The sequence below is a fragment of the Artemia franciscana genome, chromosome 16 (assembly GCF_032884065.1).
Source record: "Artemia franciscana chromosome 16, ASM3288406v1, whole genome shotgun sequence".
NCBI classification, from domain to species: Eukaryota; Metazoa; Arthropoda; class Branchiopoda; order Anostraca; family Artemiidae; genus Artemia; species Artemia franciscana.
The window spans coordinates 20,438,999-20,457,883 of record NC_088878.1 but is presented as its reverse complement, the minus strand read 5'-3'; the positions used below and the strand labels follow the sequence as shown (position 1 = coordinate 20,457,883).

Here is an 18,885-nt window from a genome sequence, read left to right as displayed (position 1 = left end):
GAAAGAAAAAAAATTAAAAAGGAAAAAAAACTACAACGAAAATGAGAAAATGAGAAACAATGAAATGAGAATTGAATCATCTTGTTCACGAAATGTTCCAGAAACAGAGTTAATGAAGCAAACAGAGGAAACAGTAAAACGCTACTAAAATATTGTTCACACACTCAGGCTTTCTTGAAAAAAAAAACATATTGGGCAACGCCTTCAAGTCCCCCTCCCTTCAATTAACTAAGTTTATAACAGTAGAATGCATAATTTTTAGAAGCAGGAAGATCCTCGTTATTCCCACTTTTATTAATCCAAAAGAATTTCTTATTTTTAGCTATTTTTGGGGGTTTTCCCTCAAAGCCACTAACAGGGGGTGAGGAGTCCTATTGTAAACTAAAAGGAGCGTTACTTTTTAATGAAGGGTAATATCATTAGTATTTTTTAATGATTCCCATAAAAATTTAGGTTTTAGCATTAAACCATAGCGAAAGGCCCTTCAAAGCCTTTATTAGGTTGAAAAGAATGCGTTAATTTTAGGACAAAGCAATGCCAATAAGCCTCCCTTTCAGAGGCAGCGAACAAGACCCCCTATATCCTAGTTATTTCTCCCTTTGTTAGTCTGAACAAGAATATACATTAGTTAGAAAAAAGCACAAGAATTATGAACGAATATCAAAGAATTTACACTTACATTAATATCGGCAGCTTGCATGTGGAGGATCGAAGGGGGCGCATCATGGCCTTGCATAAGGGGGCTTAGAAGGTCCATTAGCTTCACTGGCATGAGGTTTGAGAGCCAAGGGGGTAAATCATAGCCTTGTATGGGAGCTGTTGATCTCGATGGGCCGGCATAGACAATGACCGAAGATCTTGAGGTGCCTGCATTCTCGCTGCCTTGTGAATGTGGAACAGCTCCTGTCCTTGCCCTTTTTGGAAGAGGGGGGCGGGGGTACTGGCCCAAATTTTAGCAAAAAGAAAGTCAATTTTACTTTTTCATGAAGTAAATAAAATACATTTTATTGAAATTAGTTTTTATAAATAGGGCACATATGGTTAGAAATAACCAGAAATAGCCCTATTGATCCCTAACCCACCTTGACGGTGGGGGGGGGGCAAAAGATGTCATAATGATATGGGACTATGGATGGTAAATGATGTGTAAACCCATTTCTAGATCATAAATATTTCTTTTTACTCTATCTGTAATCAAACAGTTCGTGGTAACGAAGTGTAGCAAGGAGTGACCCGGCTCAGAAGTAACCGAAACTCTAAAAACTGGAATTTTGATATCTATAGTTTCATCAAAAGAATTAAATTTTCATGCTAATTTAAATGTATAAGTTTCATCAAAATCAGTTATACCCATCAAAAGTAACAAGCCTGGGAGAATTTGCCTCATTTTAGAAAATAGGAGGAAACACCCCCTAAAAGTCATACAATCTTAACGAAAATCGCACCATCAGATTCAGCAAATCAGAGAACCCTACTGTAGAAGTTTCAAGTGCCCATCTTTAAAAATGTGGAATTTCGCATTTTTTGCCAGAAGACAGGTCACGGATGCGTGTTTATTTGGGTTTTTTTTCTTATTTTTTTTTAGCACTCAGGACGACTTGGCGGAGGTCCTTGTCGAAATATTTGTTTGATTTTCTTATTTACTACTGGCTGACAAAATCCTTGTTTTTCACCTATTTGTTTTTTCTCTGTTCGTTTATTATTTCCTTTCTTGTTTTCATACGTCATGCATAGCCAGTATGGTCTCAGAACGTATCAAACTTTTATGGGTTATATGTTCTCTTTTACTATATTATAGAGAGAATAAAAGGAAATATTTATGATCTAGAAAGGGGTTTACACATCATTTACCATCCATAGTCCCATGTCATTATGACATCCCCCCCTACCGTCAAGGTGGGTTAGGGATCAATACGCTATTTCTGGTTATTTCTAACCATATATGTCCTATTTCTTAAAAAGGAATTTCCATAAGATGTATTTCATTTACTTTATGAAAAAGTAAAATTGATTTTCTTTTTGATAAAATTTGGATCAATGCCCCCCTCCTCCAAAAAGGGCAAGGACAGGAGCTGTCCCACCTACACAAGGCAGCGAGAATGCACAAAGCTCATGCCAGGGAAGCTGTTTGACCCTCTATGTCCCCTCATGCAAGGCCATGATGCGCCAAATCACTAATGTAAGTCGATATTAATGTAAGTAAGTAGTAAGTCGATATAATGTAAGCCGATATTAATGTAAGTGTAAATTCTTTGATATTCTTTCATATTGCTTATGCTTTCTTCTAACTAATGTATATTCTTGTTCTGACTAACAAAGGGAGAAATAACTAAGATACTGCCTCTTGTTCGCTGCCTCTGAGAGGGAGGCTTAATAGCATTGCCCTGTCCTAAAAAAACACATTCTTTACGGCCTAATAAAGGCTTTGAAGGGCCTATCGCTATCGTTTAATGCTAAAAACTAAGTTTTTATTGGAAGTATTAAAAGCACTGATGATATTACCCATAATTGTGTTGCGGAGCAACACTACTGCTTTCGTAGTTTTTTTTGTTTTTTTTTTTTTTTTCACCGTGATCAGCGACCTGTAGCTCCGAAGTGGTAAGAGTTAAAAATTTGAGATTTTTCAGAGGGAAGGGAAACGTGAAACAGAGTAAAAAAGTTCCAGAGAAGTTCCTAAAATTTCTAACAGTTTTCCATAAAAAAAAATAAAACGGTTTTTTTCTTAGAAACTGTGCGTTCGATGTTTGGCGTCAAGTTAAGACGACCCTAGCTTCGGAAATAAACTTGTTAGAAATACAGTTATGCTGAACTCATGTAGAACTTTCATTTGTCTCTTCGAGAACCGGAGCACAAAATTCCGTAGCTCTTACAGATTTCCCGGAAATAATTCCGGAAAAGTCCATCTCGTTCCGATTTTTTTTGGAATTTTCTCAAATTTTCGATTTTGATGTTTCTTATATTTTTATCGAGTAGTGCTATGAAAAGTATGCAAGAAGAAGTGAAGTGTTCTATATACCAAGTTGCTTCGTTCTCTAAGAAATAATTTCCGAAGTTTCGACGTTCTAGAGGTAACTTCTGTTCTGGACCAGCTAGAATTTTTTTTCCAACGCGGTTCGACAGGTCTCGATCTCCTAACAACTGGAGCTTACAATAGTTTCTCCGAAATAAAATTACTTCTTTGGGTTTTTCTATTTGGAAGTTTTGTCATGCCATCGGGGCAATTTAAATTTTTTGGTGAATTTGGTTTGTTTTATATTTTCCTAGTATAGACCATCAAAAGTTAAGCAGAAAACTATAAGACGTTATTTCCGTATCTCTTTCAGATTTCCCGGAAATAGCAACTGTGTCCCGTAGGGCACAGTTGCACGTGTTGCTCCGCAACTGTGCCCTAAGGAACAGGGCACAGTTGCTGCAACACTTCCCGTTGCACAGGCAACGGAGGTCTAGTTAAAAAGTAACGCTCCTTTTAGTTTACAATAGGACCCCTCACTTCCTGTTAATGGCTTTGAAGGAAGATCCCAAAAAATAGCTATAAATAAGAAATTCTTTTGGATTAATAAAAGTGGGAATAACTAGGATCTTCCTGCTTCTAAAAATTATGCATTCTACTTTTGAAAACTTAGTTTTTTGAAGGGAGGGGGATTTGAAGGTGTTGCCCAATATTTTTTTTCAAGAAAATTCCTGATTATGTGAACAATATTTTAGTAGCGTTTTACTGTTTCCTCTAAGAAGAGAGATATGAGCCAGATTAATACTCTTTTCACAGCTTAAAATCATAATTGCTTCAGGAGAGTAAACATTGGTTATTCTTTTTCAGGCCACCAATGATGATGACCCAACATGGAACCAACAGTTACTAGTGGATTTACTGGGGGAAAACCCTGTGGCAGGGACGCCTGACAGTTGTAGGTAGGCTTCATGTATCCGGGCTGCGGCAAAAGATAATTATTTCATTTTCTCTGTTGCTGGTACTTTTGTTGGTCGAATCGATTCAAATCTCATTTCATTGTCACTATTCTTGATATCTTTACTGATTAAACTGATTAAAAACTTCTTTTATTTTCTTTGTTCTTGGTACTTTTACTGGTCAGATGGATTCAAAACACCCATTCATTTTCATTCTTCTTGCTACTTCTAACGATCAATCTGATTCAACCCCATTTCATTTTCATTGTTCTTGGTGCTTTAACAGATCAAACTGATTCAAATACATATTTCATTAACTCTGTTTCTGGAACATTTCGTGAACAAAATGATTTAATTCTCATTTCATTGCTTTTGTTCTTGTTACTTTTACTGTTCAAACTTATTCAAAACCCGTTTCATTTTCACTGTCCTGATATTTTCACAGATCAAATTAATGAAAATTACCTTTCATTTTCATGGTTCTTGGCACTTTTACATATAAAACCGATACAAATCTCGTTCAATTTTCATTGCTCTTGGTACTTTTACCCATCAAAATTGTTTAAAATTGTTTCATTTTCACGTATTTTCGTGTTTTTTCTCTGTTCTTGATACTTTTACAGATCAAACCTGTTCAAATCCCGTTTTATTTTCATTTTTCATGGCACTTTTATTGATAAAACCAATTCAAACTCCGTTTCATTTTCATTGCTCTTGGTACTATTACAGACCAAATTGATAAAAGTTCTCCTTCATTTTCATGGTTCTTGTTTTTGCACATAAAACTGATTCAAGTCTTTTTATTTTCACTGTTCATGGTACTTTTACAGATCGAACCAACAATCTGTTTCGACCCTATCTCGTTTTCAGTGTTCTTGGCACTTTGACTGATTAAATTGATCTGAATCTTGCTATTTTCAGTGATAAACCTGGTTCAACCGATTACCTTTCATTCTCCTTGGTACTTTAAGTGATCAAATTGCTTCAAATACTCGTTTTATTGCCCCCGCTCTTGGGACTTTTAGCGTTCCAATCGATTCAAATCTCATTTGATAGTTTCTGTTCTTGATACTTTTATGGATCAAACCTGTTCAAATCCCGCTTCATTTTCATTGTTCTTAGTACTTTTACAGGTCATATTGATATGAACCCCTTTTAATTTTCAGGGTTTTTGGTACTTTTGTCGATATAACCAATTCAAACGCCGTTTCATATTCTCTATTCTTGGTACTATTACAAATCAAATTGATTAAAATCCCCCTTCATTTTTTTTGGTACTTTTACATAAAAAAAATATTCAAATCCCACTTCAATTTCATTGTTCATGGTACATGTATACATCAAAACTGACAATCTGTTTCCACCCCATTTCACTTTCATTTTTCTTGGTACATTAAGTGACCAAATTGATTCTCTTCCTACTACTTTTTCATGGTCAATCTTTTTCAATCCCATTTTATTTTCATTGTTCCGAGTACTTTCACTGATCAAATTGATTCAAAGAGTCATTTTATTGCCTCTGCTGTTGCTACTTTTAAAGGCCAAATCGATTCGAATTTCATTTCTTTTTCTCTGCTCTTGATACTTATACTGGTCAAAGATATTCAAATCCCTTTTAATTTTCATCGTTCTTGGTGTTTTTACAGATCAAAATGATTAAACCCCCTATCATTTTCAGTGTTCTTGGTACTTCTAACCCATAAAAACAATTCAAAATCAGTTTCATTTTCACTGCTCTTGGTAATATTACAGATTAAATCGATTGCAATACTTCCTCATTTTCATGGTTCTATGCACTTTTACATATAAAACCAATTCAAATCCCGTTTCATTTTCACTGTTCTTCATGCTTTAACAGATTGAAATCGAGAATCTGTTTCAACCCTATTTCATTTTTATTCTCTTTGGTACTTTAACTGTTCAAATTGATTCTATTCTCGCTACTTTTAATGATCAATATGTATCAACCCCATTTCACTTTCATTGTTCTTAGCGCTTTAACGGATCCAACTGATTCAAAACTCATTTCATTGCCTCTGAACTTTGTACTTTTAGTAGTCAAATCGATTCAAATCCTGCTTCATTTCCTCTGTTCTTAGTACTTTTACAAATTAAAACATATTAAAACCCCCTTTCATTTTGGCAGTTCTTGGTACTTTTGACGGTTAAAATCATTCAAATCTCATTTCATTGTCTCTGTTGTTGATACTTTTAGCGGTCAAAGCGATTCAAGTATCATTTCATTGTCTCTGTTCTTGATACTTTTACAGATCAAACTGATTAAAAACCATTTTTCATTTTCTTGGTTCTTGGTGCTTTAACTCGTCAAGTCGATTCAGATCACCCTTTCATTTTCAATCTTCTTGCTACTCTTAATTATCAGTCTGTTTCAATCCCATTTCATTTTCATTGTTCTTGGTACTCTAACTGATTAAATTGATTCGAAGACCACATTGCCTTTCCATGACGAAAGTAAGCAGTTCAAAATAGGGATGATACTTTTTTATTGACAGTGAATAGATATAAAATTATTTAACTGGATATTTCGAACACATATACAGTGTTCATACCCAGTTAAATAATTTTATATCTATTCACTGTCAATAAAAAGGTATCATCCCTATTTTGAACTGTTACACTTTCGTGATTGAAATACTCATTTCAGTGTCTCTGTTGTTGGTACTTTAAGGATCAATTCTAGATAAATCTCATTTCTTGGTCTCTGTTCGTGATACTTATACCGGTCAAAACTTTTCAATGCTGTTTCATTTTCACTGTTGTTGGTTTTTATAGATCAAATCGATTAAAATCCTCTTTCATTTTCAGGGCAGAAATTCTAGAGAGGGGCTTAGTTAAATCACACAAATTAAGGATAAAAATATAATTATTAAGTGAAGTATTTCTAATGTGACCAGGTCCGAATCATTCCTAACCTATTTTAAACTTTTTCTGTTTAGATCACAGTTGGCTTTTTTGTTATGTTATGGCGTAATGTTATGGCGCTGGCTTTTTTGAAGGAAAGTTAGAAAGAATCTTAGTATGAAGTCTTAAAAGCAAGAGTTGCTTGTAGGTTACTAATTTAAAAAGCTTTTTCCACAATTTTTTTTTTTTTAAGTAAATAGCTCCATTAAGCCAAAAATGAGCAGAAATAGAGTCAAAAAATCTTCCAAGCGCATAAGCTACCACAAATCACTATCAATAAGTAAATGAAACAGAAAACCAACAGAAATTACAGTAAATAGCCAAGTCAAACTCGAAACGAGTGAAAATTAACATGATTACTGTTTATACCGCCATGCCCTTTCAAGACCAGAACAGAACTTGCGCTTTTAAAAGACAAACAAACAAATGACCGTAGATTGTCAGTTTAATTGACATAAATAGTATGCTGTTTAGTAATCCCACATTTCTGCCCTAGCACCCAGATCCTGTCATGATGTTCCCTAGCAACCAGATCTTCTATGGATAATGGATGACGATAATAGAAAAAATGATTGCATTTAAACTGCTTGTATCCATGGGAGATCTGGTAGCTAGGGCACAGTTGCGGGATTATACTTGAATTCAAATGGACTTGAAGAATAATCGTAACTAGAGGAATGACCATTTTAGTAAATAGTCTATTTAAATTTAAATTGATTAGTAGAATCGGCGTAATCAGAGGTATTACAACTTAAGTAAATCGGTTTATTTGAATTCATATGGAAAACTTATTTTACAGTATTGAACTTTACATGGCCGCATATATTAGCATAGGCATACTGTAACCTCTATCAGCATAATCATAGGAATTACCACTTATATCAGTGTAGCCAGGTCGAGACCTATTTTATTAACGTAGACTTGGTGATGAAAAAAAAACTAATGAAAAATAAAAGAAAATTGGAAAAGTATAAAAAATAAAAGAAAATAAATAAAAAAATTAAAAAAAATAACAAAAATAATGTAAGCTTTAAGTTTTTGGTAAAACCAACAATACTGAAATTAAACCAACCTAAACAGATACCGTCGGAACGTTCTGTTGTTTTGGGATGAATATTATCTTTGAAAGTTATCAGCATTCTTTCTTTATAGCAGAAAAGACAATCATCAAACATCACTAAGGTACAAGTTGTATTAATTGTAACCCGGAATGATTCCCCATCCTAATAATTAGTGATAGCAGTAAATCAATGACCAAAAATGAACGACAAAGAAAAAACTTACATATGGCGAATCACGAGCTTTTCATAATTCTCAAAAAGGTAAGGTAGATCCGAAATCCAGCGTGCGCCTTTGAGTAGTTCTGATCCCAAATTTCTTCCAGAAGTGATAACTTTCATCGCAAAAGGGGAATTTGTTCCAATTTTTTCGGAACTTGATCCTTCGTGGACCAAAGTAACCGTTAAGCCTTCTAACAAATACTTTGGTGGACGCGGTCTGCCTCTAGCACGGTAATTTAATTTTCAACTTTTTACGATGGGCCCGCACATTTGACAAATTGAGCCCTCGCTTATTTTTTTCCCATGTTACACTCGTCAATAACAAGAACTATGCAAGAATTTTTTAAGTGTTGTGACCATTTTTATTGGCGTTTATTCACTAAGGGGTTGAAATTTTTCTTGGAAAGGCCTTGGACCTGTTTGTGTTGACTGATTTGGTAGGGGGGACAACGATAAAATTAACAACATACAAAGTAGATTTGGAAAGGCAGTCAGTGTTAGTAGTTTCTAGGTAATGTGTTTTTCGACCCTTGTTATGATCAATTTATCTCTAGGATTAGACGCAGCTTATCCTTAGCAATTCTTCTTGTAATTATTTATAAAATACAATTTTTTTTATATGTTTATTAACCGGCAGTTTGGTGTCTCCATGCTAATTATTCTTGGCTTAGATGTGAGTACAAAAAAAATTGTTACTTTTCATGCTCATAATATAAAACTTGTAGTTCTACAACAAGACACGAGTCTTGCAATAACAAATTTAAATACTCTGTGAAAATTTTGTTTCGCTTACATTAGTTATTAATGAGCTTGTTTTATATATCTTTAATTCTTATTTCAGTACGAAGATTATGCAAAATTGTGCTTATACTACAATACATAAATTTCTCCTAAATTTATTTTAATGGTACAATAATAAACAAAACAATAAATCATCCTTTTTAAAATAAAACCTTTGCTTCTTTTTTGACCCTTGTGTTGTGATCAATTTATCTCTTGGATTAGACGTAGCTTATCCTTAGCAATTCTTCTTGTAATTATTTATAAAATACAATTTTTTTATATGTTTATTAACCGGCAGTTTGGTGTCTCCATGCTAATTATTCTCCTGACTCTGTTTAAACCGGTCACAACTAACTAATACTTCATTGAATCGCTCAAGAACTTTCCAAGTGGTTAGTCCTTGGTCTAATTTATGCATTCTCACGTGCTCCGATAACAGCTGCATCTAGTCTTTGGATGGGAATTGTTGACTTCAGAAAACAAATATGTAAAATATTGGAAAGGATGGCAGACAGCATTTACATATTATAGAAAATAGTTTCTGATTGTTGAATAGAATATTTTTTGCTCTATTTTTTGATATCCCACAACAACAGTGTCAACTGTTGCAATCTAGAATGCAAACCCGAAAGAGGTTCTTATAATTATTTTTTTAATTATTTTGGAACTGTAAAAAAAATGTAAAAAAAAAATGTGAACTGTAAAAATGTCTTGCAAAAAAATTCCCGTGACCCCAAAGTCGCAAGCATCTCAACCCCTACAAAAGCCTATAGTGAAGAGACTTGTAAGAGGAAGTGGAATCGGCCTCTCTTCACCACAAATTACAATGGGACCTAAAACCAACTCCGAACTACCGAAAGGGACTAAGCCGTCTGCGGTAAGTGTAGACATTCCCAACTATGAATCCGAAAAAATCCGTCTAAGTGAGAAAATTAAGACACTGGAAGCAAGTTTATCGGCATGTCAAGCAGAAGATGTAGAAGTCCGAACATGGGACTCAACGTTTCTGTCAAAAATGGAGGAAAGAACAATCAAATTAAAGTGTTGACAAGTCAAACGGAGGTTAAAGACTTTCTTACAGCCCAGCTGAACCAAGAACTCTCGGTGGCTATCGAAACCCGGCCTTGCGACCCTTCGAAAACTTCCCGTGACCAGGTTTCCTTGTCAACACAAACGGACATTGATATCGCTGCTGCTAACCGAAATGCACCCCCTGATATTGAAATACAAAACATAATATCTAGCCCAAGTGCAACCCACGACTGAGCGATCTAATCAGACGAAATGAATTCTGGTGATACGTCATCAGCTGGTGCAAATACACCCTCTCCAACACTCGTAAAGAAAAGCGATGTAAGAACGTATGACGGTAAAATGGACAGTACCACTCGTAAATAAAACACGCTTTGACAGTTCTTTGACCGAGGGTTTTGCAGACGGAAGAAAAAGTGTCGGTTTTCTCATATATGTTTCAATTTCAGATCAAAATGTTGCAACAAAAATGATTGCAGGTTTGACCGCGTAGATTTGGGTGGCGTTTTAACTTGTACCAACAGAGAATGTGTTTTCACTCTTGTCACTCCTGACTGTCATAACCACACCATTATAGCTTCCTGATAGACACGCTTACCGGTGTCATCAACAGCCTTACGAATATCAGGCAAGAAATAGTGTTGAGTCTCTGCCAAGCTTTCAATCACCAGAATTCAATCCCCAAAGCCCCCCCCCCTCTCTGAATACTCCTACTTAAGTATCTTCTTTCAGTTTCCCTCCCCCTTCCGTACGCACTTTTCTCCCACCTTTTCCCACAATGCCCTGGCACAACCATTTTAGAAATTTTCAGATAGCAAGCCGAACGATCCACACGTATTAGTTCCATGCAGAGTTTCCAAAACTTCAAATAGTGAGACGAACGCTAATATATTTTCTGCTCCCTTGTCACCGTTTTTGTCTCATAATCGTCTTGCAGCCCTTCATGATGAATCATATAGTCTAGTTATTGAATTAGATGAGCCTGAAGTTTTTCTCCCGCATAAACAGACCTTCCCAAAACAGAGAAAAGTAAACAAACGTAAACTTGTTGAAAAAGAAGTCCCTTAATCACATATTCATTTTCCTTCTTTTTTAATTTTAAATGCGGAAAGTCTCAGCATTGATAAAATGGGTGAACTTGATGGTGATGTTCAAGTAACCGGAGCTGATGTTATTACAGTTACAGAAGTATATAAACAAAGTCCTGAATCTTACAATACAAGGTTACAAACAGTTTATTAAACTAAGAAATCAGAATCATCCATTAGGTAAGAAAGGTGGCGGCGTAGCGTATTTCGTACTTGAGCAGTTGGTGCCGCGGCTTCTACAGATTCCCATATTGATGATGATGATGAAATGATTTGGATTATGATTCAACCAAGAAAGCTTCCGAGACCTGTACCTGGTATTGTTATTGGAGTGTTTTATTGCTCACCCAGTAGGGCATATTTCCAAAAAAAGGTCTTTGATGAAGAGTTAGATTTGTGGGTTAATTTTCTTATAAGTACCTGAATGTTGGAATTTGCGTTACTGGTGATAAGAACGATCTAAGAATTGAAATCTTCCTCAGAAGTCAAGGACTCGAGCAGATAGAAAGGTTTCCGACCAATAAAGGTAATAGTAAATTCGACCTAGTTTGCATAAATTTGTCAGAATATTATAATGAACTTCAAGACCTACCTCCCCTTGGTAGTAGCTATCACTACATGATCAAGTGGGCTCCACTACCTTTGCAAAAAGTAATATATGTAGTCGAGAAAGTTTCCTACCGACCTCCTTCAGACAGGGGTCTATTAAAATTTAGAAATTGGATTATATCCGAGTCCTGGGATGAGGTTACAATTTTAGAATCCTCCGATGAAAAAGCTAAATTTCTGCAAGATAAATTAAGAAATAAATATGAAGAACTCTTCCCTGAGAAAACTTCCAAGCGGTGCAACACCGATCGTCCTTACATAAGCCAAGAAATTAAAGATTTGATTCAGTATAAAATTCAACTAAGAAAAGAAGGAAAAATGGGAAATGCTAATATGCTCCACAACGAAGTATGTAAAATGACAAGAAAAGCTGCAGCTAAGTATTATCAAAGAAAATTGATCACCTTTTCTAATCAAAGCCTAGCATGTGGTATAAGGTAATAAAACGAATTTGTGGAAAATCCCCTAGTGATGTTGATTTTTGTTCGGATTCTAATGATGAAACAGTTGCTAACCAGTTAAATTGTCATTTGGTCAGAACAATCCAGTTTTTGCCGCCTAATGATGTAAATAAAATGATCCAGGAACATCAGAAATATGTTGAGGTACCTTTATTCACTATTTATGAGGATCAAGTTTTTAGTAAAATAAAGAAACTTAAACGAACTAGTACAACTCCCATAGATATTCTGATTGAACTTACAAAACCATTTCCTGATAAATTGACTAAGCCGCTAATATAAATTTTTAATTGCATTTCAGCTTCTTCAGTTTACCCCCAGATATAGAAAATGGGGTATGTTACTCCAATCCCTAGAAAAGATACTGAACTTAATGTAGATGGCGTAATAATCACTTTGACCGCTTTGTTCAGCAAAATGTACGAAAGCTTTGTAGCAAATTGGCTAAAAGCTGAAGTTGAACTCCTCCTTAATCCTCATCACTACGGTAAAAGAAAGAATACATCAACATCCCATTATCTAGTCAGTCTTTTACATTTTATTTTTAAGCATGTTGATGAGTCTGGTAAATGGTTAAACTTAATAACAATTGATTTTAAAAAGCGTTTCGATCTGATCGATCATAACATTTTAATTTCTAAGCTTTTAACTGATTTTAGAGAGAACCCTGCTGTTGTGAAAATCATTCAGAGTTTTTTAATAAATAGGTTCCAAATTTTAAATATAAGAAGTCTTTCTCTGAACCTGAGCCAGTTTTTTGTGGTGTACCTCAAGGTACCATCCTGGGTCCTATTCTTTTTCTGATTATGATTAATGATACTGCTAATGACTGTTAAAACCGTTGGAAATATGTTGATGACCTTACCCTTGGAGAAATTTTTGAAACAAATGAATGAGGCAACGCTCAAATTTTAATTGATAACCTGAAAACTAAAGCTTCCGTTTCAAATATGACAGTAGATGACAGTAAATCTTTTATTTTAATTATTTCATTTTTAAATTCATTTAAAATAGATTTCCTACCAACTATCTCTGATTCTCTTAAAGTCGGTAAGATTAAACTCTTGGGAGTAATTATTACCAGCGACTTAAAATGGGAAGCAAACACAACTAGTCTAGTAAAAAGGGATAATGCAGGGCTACAGATGCTCAAGCTTATTTCGAAACTTAGGTCCCCTCCAGATCACCTCTTCCAAATATTTACATCTTTTATTCGCCCAATTCTGGAATATATAGCTCCTGTATGACATTTTGGACCGACGGATGAGCAAAGCGCCAGGGTCGAAAGAGTTCAGAAAAGATCTCTAATAATAGTTTTGAAGCAGGCAGAAATGTCTAATGAAGAGCTGCTGACAAAATTCAAAATACAAACTCTGGAAAAAAGAAGAGAGAAACTCTGCATGGATTTCGGAAGAAAATCTCTGATCCACCCAATCCACAAAACCCTTTTCCCCCTCAATCCACAACAAAACAACTCCCGCTTAGGGTTGCAGTGCCTGTTGAGAAACTTCAGCCGGTACGCTGTGCCCACCAGTGGTTAGCAAAGAGCTTTATATCTAGTTTTGTAAAAACTTATAACGAAAGTCAGGAGGATTGATTAGAGTTTTGTTTCTTTTTTTGCGTCGCTTATTAATGTGACTATACCAAAGAAATTTGGCAGTGCCATGGAAATTTTAGTGAAAATAAAAGTTTCTAGACTCCAATGGTCCCACCATAGCAGTCCCAACAATTCTCAACCATAATAGGTAGCTGGTAGAACCTCAGTCATAAAAAGTGGTCCCCAATGCCGCCTTAAAATAAAATTCGGCTGTTGTGGGCACAATTATGCTCGGCGGTGGCGTGCTGTCAATTGATCAGCATTTTATTTACTTTTATAATTTTTCTGTTTCTTTTCAAAGTTTTGAAAGCTAAATTGGTATTAGTCCTCTTCGAAATTCCTTCTAAGCAAGAGTTCTTGTACCCCACAATTCCTTTTCAGCTTTGTTACCATGACCAAACCTCGGACAAAATAAAGACGAGACATCAATCTCAAACTCTCTAAAAAAATCTTTTAATCCAAGTAATCGACAGTGACGACTTAAACTGCCTAAAAATTGAATTAATCCGATAAAATAAGGGTTTTAAAATTCGAGATCATTGGACCTTAAAGTTCCCTCTGGCGGTGATGATCTCCATTTAATGGCCCCTCAGCCAAGAAGTGCAATGCAGACTAGGGGCCATCTATTCTTTGCTTTTGCATACCCTTCTTCTTTACCTTCTTGAAATTTACTATGCATACAGAATCACGTTACTTACCCTCAATCTAAGCTAAATAACAGACAACATCGGGATTCAAACCATTGTCTTCATGCCCAAAGGAGTTTAAGTCTAGCGTGTTAATTTTAACCCGACTTTGGCAGAAAATTAGGAGATAGCTAATTGGCTTGGGACTTCTGTAAAACTATATGAATATCGTCCTAGTTTTAGAGTTAAAAATGCTACATGACGCCACATTTGCCTCTAAATATCAAGTTACATAGTCCACATTAAGGGTGGGACGGCTATCCGCAATTGCATCATACAACGCAAGTTTGAAGAAAGTTTGGACAGTCAGCAGATTTTCTTTCTTTGAAGGAGGGGCTCTGTAAGCTCTCAAATTTAGAGTTTTTAGGACCAAATTCTCGTGACCAGTTTTTCCTATCAATATGGAGAGAGAATTTAACTTCTAATTTGTCTTCAGCTGGGAGAACATATTTAAACTATGCATGTGATCAGGGTGTAAAATGGAATTTTAGTCCCCAATATTGTAATATGTTTTTATATTGAAGTAAAACATTACATTTGCATTACAATATTAGGTGCTTTTCGTGTTAATCTGTTTAGTTTGATAAGATCCTATTTAGTTACTGTTTTTTTATTTTGTTTTTGCCCTCAACCAGTGGATTTCGGCACTATACGGTACGGGGGATTCAACAGGAATAATATTTTCTCGTGTATCCTCCTCTAAAAATATAAACATAACAGCCTGAGGTTGTACATAAGCCAGTAATCTCCAGTGCTGTCACTGGATCAGCTACCCCAATCAGTTGTGAAAATGTGACTTTTGTGTTCCCTCATAAGCACAGCAACACTAAATTTACTCGTAATTTAGTATCATACATCAAAGAAAAAGTAGGATGCTTGATTAAATGGTGTCAGGGCATTGAGGATGTACAACAAGACGAAAGCGATGATGTTTTTGTTGTTGCTTATGCAAAAATTGTAAACAAATTTTAAGACAAGAGTTTTTCCAGGTGTTTTTTTAGTTTTGCATCACCATGAATGCAAACTTTAAACTTGGTGTAAAAGGCAAGGGTGAATTGTAATGAATATAATAGTTAAATTGAATGGGAATCCAATATTAAAAATGGTACGAAAGAAGAGAACAATGTAAGAAATTAAATAATCAAAAATTATCTTACACAATAAAGGGGCTGATACGTCCCAAAATTACATTGTCCAGGCTACTGTGACTATTGTTTCTCATTGCTTCACGATTGAATCTTCTCACATATGAGTAATGTAATGAAAGTTTAAAATAAACTGCGTCTTAACCAGTTGGCGAATGTTAGCTTTAGCATTTAGCCGGTAACTTGAATGCTTGTGATCTTAGAAATTTGGTGTATAATTTTTATATATTTGTTCAACCAAAAGAAGAAAACAGTTGCAAAGAACGTTCTTGAGGAAAATCAGGGCTTGTCAAAACTCGTTTTAATTAGAAATTATTATATTGTACTGAAAAGGAGAGAAATCAGTGAAAGATAATCTAAAATCCACAGCAGACGAATAAATTCAAAATATTTTGAGAGGAATCCAAAATTTTTGCCAGTGCCATTGAATAGTGGATTTTCATTTATGTTTTCCTATCAGTAAATTTAGCAAACAATTTGGCACTAGAAAAATTTTGTGGCTGGCTGGCGCGCAAAAGCTTTTTCGGCCAAGGCGGGCTGAAATATTTTTGACGGTGTCCCACCGGTTTTTGGTGCGGCATCGGGATTAATAAAAAGGTTTTTATGTATCTCCATGTTCTTATTTCCCATCATGTATTTTTGTTGAAGTAGAGCGCAAGTGGGTGCATTTTGACGAGAAATCAGCAATTCAATGTGTTTGGTCCAGTTCCCATTCACCACGAGTACGGATTCTAAATAATCTGTTTTTCCAGCATCTTATCCAGTTAAGTTACTTGTGAAACATTTATGCTCTTTCTTTGCAATATTTACATGGTGTTATCTGATACAGACATCTATATTTATTTCATGAGAATACAGTCTAAAGTTGACGAAGAAGAAAATTTGCGCGGAACTTTTAAAAAAGAGCAACAGAATTCAAATCGAATATGAATGCTTCTAGTTTGTACGTCACATCGAGTCGGCTAGTCATGATGTACGATGAAGATGCAGCTAATAAGCTTCCAAAGTCATTAGCAAAAGCAGCAGAAAGTAAGAATAACTCTATTCTTCAGGATTTGTTTAAACTGATACCCTATCTAAATCAATGTTTAAGCTGTGTTGTATGTGACCAGCTATTGACTGACCCTTACTCTGCTAAAGACAGTGCTTGCCAGCATTATGTTTGTAGTACATGTGTATATGGTAAAAGAAGATCAAAATCAACCTGTGACTCATGCCGGGACAGTTCAAATTTTGTGAAAGATAGGCAGCTGAATAGTTTAGTTTTATGTTTTCAGCAGTTATGCAAATGTATTTTGGCCATGCCAGGTTTGAGTGGAAAGATTGAAAGTGCTGTCAGCACTAGTGACTGTTCAAGTCTCATAGAAATTGTGAAAAGGGCTGCCCAGGAAGAATCATTTCCTAGGCAAAATGATGATCTTGGTTTACCACGTTCAGTATATAGTATGCTGCCTTCCTTGTTTTCACCTGCTAATATTGACAGGGCTAAAAGAAAAAAAGCTTCTGAAAATATAGATACAATGATTAAGCATTCCACAGCAAATGTAAGTCATCTAAAACCAGGTGTTCCTAATTATACTGTTGTTAGAATTTCTGAAGGAAAGTCAACAAAAATCACCATTAAGAAAAGACAACAAGAATCAGCAAAAAAGGTGTCTAATATGTTGGCTAGTGGAATTAATAAGGCCAAAGAAGTGTGTGATGAGATAATTGCTGCAAAAACTTTAAAGCCAAAATGCAGATGTGGAGTTGCCACTCCACTTCCTGGGAAACTCACATGCTGTGGGCAAAGATGTACCTGTTATATTGAACAGAAACCTTGCATTGGTTGTAAGTGCAGAGGATGCAGGAATCCATACAACAAAATTATAGATTCTGAAAAAGAACAATTAAGTGCTGATTCTGTTATATACAGGAAAGGTAGTGATACTGGAACAAAAATATTGCAATGTGATCCTCAGTCAAGTTTTAAAGGAAATGATAGCAAAACTGTTGGTGAAACAATCCAGTATCATTATTCTACTCAAGTGAAAGGTGAAAGCTCTGACCTCCTTCTTACCAACATAGAACAATTCCCTGCAGCTTTGTTAGTTGATGATGAAGTACTTCTTTAAGTTGGATATGCCAGTCAATTTCTCTTGTGCATTTTATTTGCTTGATTGTTTTATTGATGTAATATGAATGTTGTTGAACCTAGGGACCATAAGTTCCCAGTTTGCCATGTTATTTTACATACAAGTATTTCTAACAGATGAGGAAATCTAGTTTAAAAGAAAAGATCCGAATAAAGCCTATAGTAATCTTTGAGAATGTATTGAGACAATGGTTATGGTGCATCCTGCAGATAAAAAATGAAATACACAGAAAAACTAAAACAAAATTGTTTGACATAACAAACTAAAATCAAAGAAGCAAAAAAATAACCCTGCATTCAATATAATTTACTGCAACTGATTTTCATTTGTCATCATTGATGTAGATTTCAGAACTAGGGTAATGTACAGCTAAATAACTCTACAAATTAAAAATTAAAAAAAAACACCTTCCAAGACTATTGGATTTGAAAAGACAACCAAATTAAACAAGTCAAAATGTTACATTTCTAAATTTGATTTTGGGCTAAATTTTTATATTGAAAATCAAAATTTGTTAGATTAGGCAAAATCACAGTTTTATCCATTTTATTTGATCAAGTTTTCATGTTCAGTCTGAACTAATGAAAATTTCAGCAGATAGCTGATTTTTATGTGGGCTAAAATGTAAAACTATTTGATTGTGTATTTGTTCTGGTTTTTAGTCTCTGTTAGGTAACTAGTTTTTGTCTTTTTTTTGTTAGGTTTATGGTCCTGTTTTTTGTAGTTTATCTTTGTATGTCATTTTATGGCCATGAGGATGTACCATGGGCACTAATTCAAAATATCTGCAATTAATTTGTTATTATAAGCCTTATCATTTATAATAAAGTTTTAGTGATACAATCCTAGTTTACATTAAATTTTGTTGGCCATTTTAGTTTGGTTGTAATATTTATGAATTTTATTTTTGTTTATTGAAAAGAATCAGAACTTTGATATTCTACTACATCAAGATGATATTTTGTTCCGATATATTTAAAAACAATTTTTTACTGTATTTGAAAGCAACTATATTCCATTTTAAGCTTTTTAGGATTATTGATCAAAACATACAAAAAGATTCCATCATTGTTTGCCAATGGGTCCTCTGTAGAAAATTTGAAAAATCTTTTGTTAACAAAGCTTAGGCAAGGGAAAATCTTGTGCTGAGGTCATATAAAGAACCTGCTACATAAATATTTTTTCTTGTTGATATTGGACAGTTTAGTTACAGCAAAAGTTAAATATTTCCCATTTCTGTT

General features: G+C 34.8%; 1 protein-coding gene across 1 annotated transcript; it reads left to right on the top strand.

Moving 5' to 3' along the window:
• The first annotated feature begins 16,404 nt into the window (after positions 1-16,404).
• Positions 16,405-18,487, top strand: LOC136037196 (E3 ubiquitin-protein ligase MSL2-like). Its single transcript, XM_065719773.1, has one exon. The coding sequence runs from the start codon at positions 16,436-16,438 to the stop codon at positions 17,621-17,623; it is 1,188 nt and encodes a 395-aa protein (XP_065575845.1). The 5' UTR covers positions 16,405-16,435; the 3' UTR covers positions 17,624-18,487.
• Positions 18,488-18,885: the final 398 nt, after the last annotated feature.